This window comes from Corylus avellana, chromosome 6 (assembly GCF_965113065.1).
Source record: "Corylus avellana chromosome 6, dhCorAvel1.hap1.2, whole genome shotgun sequence".
Lineage (NCBI taxonomy): Eukaryota > Viridiplantae > Streptophyta > Magnoliopsida > Fagales > Betulaceae > Corylus > Corylus avellana.
In genome coordinates, this window is record NC_142495.1 from 3,227,003 (window position 1) to 3,239,869 (window position 12,867).

The following is a 12,867-nucleotide window of genomic DNA, read 5'->3' on the forward strand; positions in this document are numbered from 1 at the left end:
GTGGACCAAATCTTAAAAAAAAAAAAAAAATCATTTGGCCTTTGGGGATGGCTACAGCCACCTCAAAAGGCTGGTCTGGAGTGGTCCGGTCATCCCCAAAAGCCAAACGAACAAATAAAAAAAATTTGTTTGGCCCGACCACCCCCAAGGCCATAGGGTGGCTGGTCTGGGGTGGTCAAAGCCACTCCAGGCCCAACGGGGGTGGTTCGGCCACCCCAATGGCCAAGTAAATTTTTGTTTTTTAGATTTGGCCCTTGGGGGTGGTCCGACCACCCCCAAGGGCCATGGGGTGGCTTCGGCCACCCCTTATTATTTTATTATTTTATTTTATATATTTTTTTAAATATGAAATAGTATTTTATTATTATTTTTTGTTAGTGGGACAAGTGTCTCATTTATCGCTCTAAGATTTCTAAGAATAAATCTTATCCATGAACTGGATATTCTCCAGGCCAAAATAAACTAGATATAATCCTATTCCCATTTTGAGGATGTTCATTTTATATGTTTTGTACGTCCTTCATAAATGGAAGTCAGCTGATCCTTCATTATAAACGTGTTTTCCACACCTTCGACTTCGACTAGTCAATGCCCATTCAAGAGGCCGCAACTCTTCTTTTGTCATGAAACTTTATGCTTCTCTCCCTTCGTATTGATCAATTTTAGAAGGAAATTTTATTTATCTCTCGTATTTTGAATAGTGATGTGACTTTTAAAATTATTATTATTATTTAATTTTAATGTAATATAATGGTAATTTTAAAAATTACATCACTTATTAATATTATCTCTTTCCCATTTTAACGAATTTCATATTGATCGCTTCAAAAAAAAAAATCATATTTACCGTGGGAAAAAGAAATAAGAAAATAGGGAAGAATCTCAACATTCGAAGATGCAACCTTGGTCCACAAGAGCGGGTGGCTACTTTTTTACTATGTCAACAAAGAATGGAGCTATAACATATACATTTTGTCAATCAATTAAATCGTAATTTAGTAACATTGAAATTCCAATATACCCTTACCATATGGCACAACTGATCTATTAAACTCAAGGCCCATGATGCACTTTTTTATTTATTTATTTTTTCAATAAATAAGCAGAAGGTTGTATTTACTTCGTTAAGAAGTAATAGTTCACATGGTAGTTCGTATCCTCAAAATAATGGAATGGAAGAAATTAAATATTATTATTATTATTATTATCATGTTCAAAAAGCATTAGGTGGATGAGGATGAAGTGTGCAACTCATATATATTAAAGTAGGTGGCCCGATCGACCACTAAGCCTGGTCCTTATCATTACTAGAGACCACTATGAATTTCAATTCAAACTTTATGCTCTCTAATTAAGGGACACTTGCTACTGTTACTTGCATGTGTTTGTTTAGGAGAACTTCCAAATCGGGAGCTTCATCAGGAGACTCTCTCTCTTCTTTTTTTTAGTGGTAACAACATGGACCCCAAGACATTATAGTTTTTTTCTTGGTCATGGCCTTTTATTGTATTTTCTCATCTTAATGATCAAAACCATGATATTGTTTTACGTTTGTGTGATATATAGCAATTTGAAAATGCAGTTACCACAAAAATAATTTTTAAAGTCACAATTAAACGTATGATAAAGTTACGATTCAGCATTTAAAATTCTGTTTTGGCCTTTAAAAAAACACACCCACTTAAAAGATATATTTTCTGTGATTTAGTTTAAAAACGCTCGAAATTGGTGGAACGGACTCTTAGTGGTGTCAAGATGGGCCATGGAACAAAGATTTCCAACCTGTATTGGCCATTTTGTGGGCCAACTGGACCCCTTCTAGTGACTAGTACCCCAATGGCTTAAGCAACTGCCTGTAATCATATAGCCCAATAGATGGGGCCTAAGACTTGGCCCCACATTTTACAACCATACAGTATGTTGCATTCAAATCATTCGACTGCATTTTGTTGGGCCCAGAAAGCTTTTGTCACTACATTTTACAACCATAGGTTGTGGTTTTGGCAACAAAAGTACAACACTTCCAAAAATACTGTTTTCATTTCATATTTTTTATGTTGTGTCATTTCAGCAGCAGTCATAGTTATTAGTCAGTAAGTGAATTATTGGGTTATATATATATGTATATATGCTTCACAGCAGGTTAATGGGACTATCTACCTCTTTTGATTTCCTAACTCTTTGCATTTGGACGTTTCTTCTACACTCAAACAAAGACATGCGACACTCTGTTAATGGAGAGCCGCCTTATACGTTTCTAGAAGGTGCTGGAGGAATCTAAAGCCAACTTTGGCACGATGAGCATCCATAAAATAGCCACCAGCTTAAACAAACGATGATGTGTGTATACTAAGAATCTAAGAATGAGGAAAATACATTGATCTTTGACTACGAATAATTTATTAATGCTATTTATATGGTGTTTTTTTTTTTTTTTTTTTATTGTTGTGTGCTTCCGACTATCTTCCCTATTTGCTCTTATGGGTCTCATGCGACTCATTGTATCGTGGTTATGTGTCAAAGTATTAATTAGGTTTTTTTTTTTATTATTATTAATTTAAGTTTTTAAAATAAGTGGTGATTTAACATGATTTAAAATAAGTTTTTAATTTGTTCAAGAAAAAAAAAAATGGAGGTATAAAAAACGTTAAGGATAAATTATATGCAATCGTCATGGTACTGTGGAAGACTAGTCTCTTCTTCTTATTTTTCATTTTTTTTCCCTTCTTTTTTTAATCTTCAGCATGAAATATAATTATAATTCTTCAACTTATTATCACCTAATCTTTTTGTTGCTTGTTTGTGGTGGGTGCGATCTATTTACTTGACTTTGCAGGATCGGAGTTCCGGGGCAGCTAGAGGAATGAACCCCAAAACGTACCCAATTCGCCATTTTTTCACTTTGTGGTGGTCGTCTTTCAATAAAACATCATGTTACAATCTTTGTTTTCCTCTTTTTCTTTTTTCTTTTTTTTTTTTGTTTTTTTCTTTAAAAAAAAAACAAAACTATTAACAAACACTTCAAAACACAAATTAAGTATCCAATAATCCATATATTTAGTAAGTTGTTGTCTGAATTGTCTTACAAATTCATCTGTCCAAGTAGATAGGTGAGCTGCTCAATATCTGTTTTCGTAATTTTGTTGCCTGAATTGTTAGTAATATGAACAATAAAATTGGTGGTATTTTTATTATTTAAACACAAAATATGTAAAAATATTTTCACATGTATATCACATAAAAATAAAAAAAATAAAAAAAATCCATAAAGCATTACCAAATGGAGCTTGGTTGATCATATATAATCTGACAAACTGAAACGACTTACCGTGCGAGAGCATGACTTCCATTAACCTTTGGAGGTTGACTATTTGACTTCCACTAATTTGATCAAACTGTGTTTCACCAATGCGAGTTTGGAGTAATTAATTTAAGACATGTTATAATTAGTCAAGTATATTGGTGTAAGTCAAATTGATTAAATAAAATGACTTCATGGAGGTGACTTCATGCATCCAAATAAAATGATCCAAGAGGGCGAGCTCCTCTTGAGTCAATTTAACGAATCTTTGGGAATGAAGGAGGGTTCTTCGGCTGGGGTGAGCGAGTTCAAGGAGAAGTGGGCTCCTCCACCGGTGGGACTCTTCAAAGTAAATTGGGATGTTTCTTTTGATTTTAAGAATAAAAGGATGGGGGTTGGTGTCATTGTGAGGGACCATGATGGAATGGTTAGTGCAGCAAAAAGTGAAGTAATTTAGATGATCCAAGAACCGAGTACTCGGGAGGCTTGGGGGGCTCTTCGGGTAGCTGAATTCTGCAGCGAATTGGGGTTCCTTGACATTATTTTAGAAGGAGATTCTTTAACTGTAGTCAAAGCTATTGGGGAGCTAGAGACCAGCCTGATGCCATTTGGATAGATTTTAGAGGACACAAAGGTAGTATTGGGATCTCTTCGCACTTGGAAGGTTTGTCATGTTAAGAGAGATGCTAACCAGGCTACACATAGACTAGCAAAGGAAGCAACGGCATTCATGGTCGATCATACTTGGATTGAGGAAACCCCTAGTTGTATTTCTGATATTGTAAATCTAGAGCTTTATGCTCTTTACACTTAGAGTGTTTCACCGCTCTAGACTCTCTGTTGTTCTTTACATAGAGTGGTTGGCAATAAAGACAGATTTCTTTTCAAAAAAAAAAAAAAAAAAGTCAAATTGATTAAATGTCATACAGATAATAACAACAAGAATAAATTCATTTTTTTTGTTTTAAATAAAAATTTCAAACTTTCATTAATATCATCGAATATGTACAACTCTATGAAGTGATCGATCATAATATCATGAATTAAACAATGTATTCTTTCATTTATATTTATTTGGAAGATTGGTCAAGAGCCGCCTTCGCCAATTAATATGCATCACGCGTGATAATCAGAAGCTATGCAATATTATTTTTGAATACTCAATTAAATTACTATACTTGCTCTAATATTTGACCTTCTTCTAAAATGCATGTACTATCTGTAAGAAAATTCTTTCGGGGTATAGCCTTTATGCTACATTTATTTACGATTATATTTATTATAATTTCGGTTACGATTATATTCATTATAATCTTTCCGTTACAATATCAATGAATTTATTATAACTCATGGAATTCAAAAAGTTGTTATGAAATTTATGATTTTGCTCCTTAATGGGACGAACAAAATCAATAATAATTAAGAATAAAGGTTCTTGACCTACCTATAAAAAGTCCTGTATTATACTAATGGGCATATGTCAGAATAACATTTTTCTCTATATTTTTTTTCTGTTGTCAGCTATTGTTCAAAAAAGCAAAGCAATAACAGAAGATATTTATATAATTAAATTTTCGCTACTAGTTATTATTGTTAAATAGTATTTAATTATATAGAAGAATAAAAAATTATGGTCAGTGTTTGGCATGCAAGTTCCATGCGTTTTACGCGGCCAACAAATGACCGTAGCGTGCACTTCCAATTTATTTGGATTAAATAATTTGATATTTACCTTAATTATACTATAAAAGTTGAATTTTCAATTTATTGGAAAAGGTCAACATACGCTGCTTCTCTTCCATTGCAAACATTGACAAAATCAAGTTATGGCAACCTTACGGCGTCGTTCTTTTCACATTGAAAGGGCTTCTCATACATGTAGGCTCCCTCATGGTCATGGTCCTCTAGCTTTTCAGCCTTTGAAGTTTGAACAACAGAAATTCAGTGTCATTTAAAACATTCCAACAGTCTACTCTGGGGGTTGGATGTTAAAAATTTTGATTTTAATATCATATTAAATTATTATTTATTTTAAAAATTTAAGTTGATATAAAAAAAAATTATTTAATTAAGTATTATTTTTTAAAACACATATTCAAAAAGAATACTTTATATGATTTTATTTAAAAATTTGTGTTGGCATAAAATCGTAGAACAAATCGCCCTCTAAAATCTCAACATCTAACGCATGAAGCACATTCCCGTCGCAGTCAGAACTTGACAAAGAAAAAATATATATTATGTAGAGAAAGATGGAAAGTCAATATATGATGGGTGATTAAATTCCAAGATCTGTGCTGGCACGATACATGTATGTATGGGAGACTTTCTTTCACGTCACGCTACCAATAAAGATATTTTTAGGTCCAAGAAAACGAAAGCCGTGTCGCCTGAGATGGCCGAACGATGGTGTTGGGCGGATATTTTACACCCCATGCTCACGTGGCGGTGGCGAGAGAAAGAAGATAAATGATCTCCTATAAATTTAATGGAACAACTATTAAATTTATAAAATTCATCAACTTATATGAGATAAAGTAAACAAATTTAATAATTAATTTATAAGATGAAAAAATATAAACAAAATATTAACACTAATTATTTCTTAAAAAAAACAAATAACCCAGACGGTCCAGCTCTAACTTACGTCTCGGTATACAGTCGTATGAAATATAAAACACATGTCCTGTTTTAAGACCTCACGAACACGTGTCTCAAAGAAGGGAAGAGAATTGGAAAGGCAATTTTGAAAATTTTAAATAAGACAGAAAGCATGAGAGAGAGAGGAGTTGACGGAACGATGAAGAAAATTACTTCTTTAAAAATTTACAAGGTAAGATTTTGACCGGGTTAAATAATTTTTTTTTAGTATTTAGGTTTTAACCATTTTTTTTTTTTATCTAGGTTTTAATTTGTATCATGATACATATGTTATTGATAAAAACGGAATTAGTACTTCCGTCTATATTCCGTTAAAAAGAAAAAGAAAAAGAAAAAGAAAAAATAACCCACGTGTTCTAACAATTTTTTTAAAAAAAATAAATAAATAAAATAAAAATAATTCTAACATACAAGTATTAAAATAGATTAATAAATCAGAACTTCATATTACAAATTTTGAAAGTTCAGGAAGATATTGAAAAATGCATTGTAGTTCAGGGAATAAGTAAAGTTTTATCGTTTGATTTATAAAAACATTTTAAGACTTAGAATTTTTGGATTTTAGAAAAAAAAAAAAAAAAAAAAAAAAAAAAAACCAATATGTTTTTTTAATCAAGTTTTTGGATGAAGGTTGAGGTTTTTTTTTTTTAAAAAAAAAATTAAGAAGATTAAAGGGCATGTTTAGATTTTCAGGATGAATCCACAAAAATTTTCATAAAAATTTGAGAGGCCGAATAAGATATTTTAATAGTTTTCAAGTAAGACAAGAAAGTTTTTCAATTGGGACTCGAAAAGTTCGGATAAGATATATGATAGAAAGCATGAGATAGAGAAGAAGTTTCGGGAAGGACGAAGAAAAATCAAACGCGTCTCAGAAAAAAGACATCTTTTGGTTTATACAAACTTGTAAAGGTTTCAGTTTATTTTAGAAAAAAATGACTTGTAGATTGAATTGATGAAACTATATATACATCTTTTCCTCAAGTTTATGGAGGAGGGTTGAGGGTTTTTTTTAAAAAAAAATTTAAGAAAATTTTTACGAGTGATGCATGGGAATTTCTTAAAATTTTAGAGGCCAAATAAGATATTTTTATATTTTAAAGAAGGAGACAAGTAAGTTTTTCAAACATTAGATGTGGCACTCCCTCTTTTTCTTGGTCGCTAATGTGTCAGCATCTCAATTATTTGAAAGTTAATGGGATCCTAACATGAGCGGGTCTATGCCTTATCCTATCCCACTAGACCAACCCATACGGGTTAACAAAATAGAAGTTAAAGAGTAAGTATTTTTAGTAGATTGCTATATAACTTCTAAATCTATTAGACCAAGAATTGATTTTTACTATTATATCGTCAAGTTGTGTTTATTTTTTCTTTCTTATTAATATTGGAAGATGGGTAAAATTAACCAAATGAAGCTTTTTCTAATCAACCAAATGAAGCTTTAATGTAATTAAGTAACAACTAACAATAACTCCATGCTTAATTTGAACAACCAAAGTTGTGTTTCCTTGATTGTATGGCACAATGAAAGATTAAAACCTAGATATTAAGCCTAATTATCAAAGCATCTAGACCTTTAATAACCTACTAAAGTAGCTAAGACTATTCATTTTTCTATCTACACCATAAAAATAATTTTTCTTTGTTCAAGATAGAGAAAAACTATATTTCTTTTTATTTTTCCAAATTCAAATGATCTTAACATTTTCATTTATATTTCTCTCACAAATCCCTAAATGCTAATTCCCATAACTTCTAAATCTATTACGAAGATACTATCAACCTTAATTCTTCAGTAAGAAGTTGATGATATGCTATAGTGGGATAGAGTGGTGTTAAATTTCAATCTCCCTCACCAAATTAAAAGTCAATTACTTCAATGTTAATTTTACATTCTCCAAATTCTCAGAAGCAGGGTGTTCGTACGCTGTCAACTAATCATGCTTAATTGACTATAGGTTCCGCCAACAACTTCATAAACCCCACTTTGCATTTGCCTAACCTTCAAATATCCTCTCGCAGTAGATTTTAGATTTTTTTTTTTTTTTTTTAAATGAAGATGTTTACAAAAAAAGAAATCAACAAGAGAAACAATAGATTATTTTGTAAATATACAAATTAAAATAGATCATACTTATAAGATGAGAAGACATGATCGATCATGTGTTTTTGTTTTAGGATTTAAATAAATAAATAAATAAAAGGGGCAAGAGGAGATTATTAGAGACTTTTTTTAGTAACTTCATCCTCAAAACAATCGGATAGAAATTTTTGGTAATTTTATTTGTTTAAACAAATATTATTTTGTAAAAATTCTCTCGTATGTAATATTGGTGGTGGTATTTATTTTAATTAAGATAAAGGACATGAAGTAACATGTATTTGCACATGATCGAACAGGACACATGGATGTTCTATGGTAAACGAAAAATGGGAGAAATTGAATATGCTAGCTAGTTTGACTCGTAAATATCCATTTATTTTTTAGATAAATAAATATATAAATGTCTCATTCTACGGCTACATGTAATGTAGCGTAAGTAACGATGAAAAGAAGCAATTGAAAATTGGAAGGTGTTAGGTGGGAAAGGAAGAGGCATCCTTCTCCCCTCCTTTACCCTCTTCGCCAAGCCACTTCTTCTTCTTAGAAAAAAAGTAGCAGCGGTGAAATCCACGCGTCCAATTAGCACCGATCCCAGATCACCCACCCAAGCTAAGCTGCCTATCTATCTTCCCTTTTGAAACGTCTCAGAAGCTTCCCTCGAGAAAATAAAGACCAAGAAAAGCGTGTGGTTTGTCTCTGTTCGCTCCTCACTTTCTCTCTCTCCTCTCTTACGTTTGAAAGACGACTAAACAAAAATGGGCTTTGTGGGTTCCTCTTTCTTTTCTTTCATTGGCGTCTCTCAAGATTTCTAGAACCCACATCATTTTCTGTGACCTTAATTCTTTTCCTTTATAAAGACAGTAGCTTTCCCCGAACAAACGAGAAAAAGAATCCTCCCCAGTGTTTCCACGGGAAGTTATGGTAGTGCTTCCAACTCAACCACGAGACCTGGTTTTCTTGCTGACCAATGGAAGCTGATCATCGCAGAAGCAAGCCTTGTGTTCACTCTCGCTTCTTTCTTTCTGGGTTCTACTGCTGGGGCTGGGAGTTCTTGACCGCTCTCCTGCTTTTTAGTTGCTGAAGAAACAATTTACAATCCCCCCCCCCCCCCCCCCCCAGAAAAAAATACACCATCCCTTTTAGTACCTTAATTTTCTAGATTTTTCTTTCTTCTTTTTGTGAATAAGGGGAGGGGCTGAGGAACGTCATTTGGGTGGTTGGTGAGGGGTAAATCGGGTAGAAATGGCGCAAAGGTCTGTTCCGGCGCCGTTTTTGACAAAGACGTTTCAGTTGGTGGATGATCCGAGCACGGACGACGTGATATCGTGGAGTGAAAGTGGCTCCACTTTTGTGGTGTGGAAGACTGCCGACTTCGCCAGGGACTTGCTCCCTAACTATTTCAAGCACAACAATTTCTCAAGCTTCGTCCGGCAGCTTAACACCTATGTAAGTTCACATTTCCTTAATTAATTTCATCGTATAAATATTCTCAAACACCTATTGTTGTTTCGTGGTTATTGCATTTTTCTTGTTTGTGTAAGATTAATTTGTTTGATCATATATATTCTACATGCATCAATATCGTTCATAAACAAAAATGATTGGTTTGAATTTGAGTTTGATATAAACATATTCTATATTAAGTTGAACATTTCCATCTCTCTTTCTTTCATCTGTTCTAGTTTCAATAGTTTTCATGTGAGTGACACGATATAGAAAGGTAGAACGTCGTTGCTAAAAGTCAGTATTTTATTAATTCTAGGGAGAAACTTCAAGCTGCTTCTTCTTCTTCTTCTTCTTCTTCTTCTTTCTGGTATTTTTTTATATATCAATCAAAAGTACGGTATTATCCTTCGACAGCACACAAATATGGGGGTAGTTGAGGGCTATAGAAGTCTTTCCAATTTATGCATAATTATTAATATTGGTTCTGCTACTGTACAATCGGAGTACAGGCCCCACTCTCTGTCATTCAAGAAATTTCTGGAACGAAATTATCTTTGTGCCTATGCAATCGGAGTACAGGCCTATGCAATCCGTGGTCCTAGACTCCTAATTATCTTTGTGCCGGATTTTTGGGCCATCCGATTTGCATGCAACACGTGTGGACTCCTTGACCATCGATCTGTTTTCCAATCTGACGGTTACAGGAAATTTACAAACAAGAAACTAATTGTTATTATTATTTTCCATTTTTTCCAGGGTTTTCGGAAGATCGTGCCGGACAAATGGGAGTTCGCGAACGAGAACTTCCGGCGAGAGCAGAAGGAGCTACTCTCCCAGATCCGTCGCCGGAAAACGGTCACATCGGCGCCCGAAAATGTTTCCCCCGGCGGAAAATCCGCCGGTGGTGGTCCCTCGTCGGCGTCTAACTCCGGCGATGACATGGGGTCCACCTCCACCTCGTCCCCGGATTCGAAGAACCCGGGGTCGGTGGAGACGACAACGACGGCCACTGCCACGGTACTGGCGGCCGACTTATCGGACGAGAACGAGAAACTGAAGAGGGACAACGAGAACCTGAGCTCGGAGCTGGCTCGGACGAAGCGGCAGTGCGACGAGCTGATCGCGTTTCTCACCGGGTATCTGAAGGTGGGGCCCGATCAGATCAATAGCATGATGCGGCAAGGAAGCTGTGGGGCCAGTGGGGTTGGATCCCACGGCGACGATGATGATGACGAAAAGAACGGGGTTGAAGAAAACGGGGAGAGTTTGAAACTGTTCGGTGTTTGGTTGAAAGGTAATAGGAAGAGGGCGCGTGATGAGAAAATTGGGTTCGGTGGGGCCTAGGGTAAGGAAATGAAGGTTTGCAATTGACGAACCAGCGCACGCCACGTTAGAAACAAAATAGACAAATGAGGTGCATAGGATAAGGTCCGGTGCACCCTCTTCTTTTTAAGTACAGCGACCGTAAGGTTTATTAATTTTCTTATTATGTGCAAAAGTATAATAAGGATGGTCATGGGTGGTTTTAAAAATCTCTCTTTGTATAATGTAGGTGTCATAGAGTAGTTGTCGTGAAAGGTGGAGGTCAAAGGCAAATGGGTCTCCACCATCCCTCACCGTTGACAGTCACAATACATACCATGTGTACAATGTGCACCTTGAGGTTAATCAAGAATTGGATGTAATATAATCGTGTTACTGTAGCTTTATGAGCATAAATTGTAATAACTTCAGCATTTTCTCGTATGATTATGTCTAATTTTTGTTTTATTTTGTATTTTGTATTTTGTATTTTTTTTTTTGTTGATAAGAATAACCTTCTCATTATTTATCAAGAAACAAGAGCGAATTGCTCAAGTAACAAAGCGTGACGAATACAATCAGGGGGTATATCTCTCTAACTAAAACCAATTTTCCAACAACACATGCCTTACCGCAAGCTATGCCGTCGTCTAGTTCCTCCATTTGAATATCCAATTCAGTATCTTCATCCTTCGTCAACTTGAGGTTTGCCCATTGTTTGGCCAGATCCTCCTCTATTTGAGATATATCAATTTCGATTTCTTTCACAGACTTATATTGCTTGGAAAAACTTGTCCTTCTCCACTAGAGTAAAGCTAGGGAGAAAACTCAACTAATAAACAAACCAGCGCACAAATAATCAATCCTTAACAAATTCTCTAGCCTGCATAAACTGATTTCTCCCTAACGGCCTTGACGGACAATTGGTAGCGCCACCTCAAAGGCTGCACCCCCCAGTGTCCCCGTTAGTTTCTTCGAAACCAGTCACCGGAGAGAGCTTCCAGGGACGAATTGGTTGTGTTGCTTAGGGATTATTTTGTATTTTTGTTTATGTGTTTTGTGTTTTAATATGATCATTAATTTTCTTCTAGTCACTTGCCTTCAAGCTTACTCCTTGGGTAGCGCCTAGGATTCACATGTTATCAGCTCATTGCCAATGAATGTATTGATGGTTTATAATAATATATTCTGCAACACTACATAATTTGCTTGTGTATTTGAGATTCAACATGTTAGGTGGCGATGAAAAAGTAGAATTGAATTTCCATGCAATACTTGTTTTGTGGGTTCTTGAAGTAATTTTTTGGTATGTATATATGAATGTTTGGTGGTCGAACACCCAAAGGTTTTTTTTTTTTTTTTTTTAAGGGAGGCAGTGGTGGCCAGTGTAATTTCCCTTATTAGGTATGACCATCGGAGTTTCCACCCGCTGTAGAATGTTCAGTTTGAGCCGTAGCTACTGCTTGGGAAGGCGAGTTCATCACCACAACTCCATCAAAGTGCAAGTTGGTAAAGCCCTTTCTTAGTAGCATCTGATTCGCGGACTACTACCACAAGTGGGTTTGAATCTGTGACCACTAAGAAAAAAGGAAGGGGGGGAGGGGAATTGAACCTTATCCCCTGCTGCTTTACCAACTCAACTACCACCTTAGTGGTATTCAAGGATTGTTTGGAGTGATTGACTCACTCTCTCTAACTAGATTTAGTTGTGGCCGAATCATTCTCAAACTTTTAGACCAACTTTTCTAGATGGCTGAACCACCCACTTCGATGGTTCGACCACCAAACATTTACCCAAAAAATATCTTAACAATTCACTTGTTTCTATTTTAACCCTGTTCAAATCGTATTCATTCATAATGAACAGCTCGTCAGAGTCGCCACCCTTAATCCAAAAAGTAAATATTCTCTTTATTTCAAGTAAAATATAAATTAGTTATTTTATAAATATCTATATTTTTATATTTAACATCATAAATGATGCTGCTTAAACATAAGGGTTAATAACTTTTTTGGTACTAAGTTTTAAGGTTTTTCCTTTTTCCCCTAG

General features: G+C 34.9%; 1 protein-coding gene across 1 annotated transcript; it reads left to right on the plus strand.

Annotated features, from left to right (window-relative positions):
- The first annotated feature begins 8,520 nt into the window (after positions 1–8,520).
- On the plus strand, positions 8,521–11,292 carry HSF4 (heat shock factor 4). Its single transcript, XM_059600688.2, has 2 exons — positions 8,521–9,515; positions 10,272–11,292. Exons 1-2 carry the CDS (start codon positions 9,312–9,314, stop codon positions 10,857–10,859), a joined length of 792 nt encoding a protein of 263 aa, XP_059456671.2. The 5' UTR covers positions 8,521–9,311; the 3' UTR covers positions 10,860–11,292.
- Positions 11,293–12,867: the final 1,575 nt, after the last annotated feature.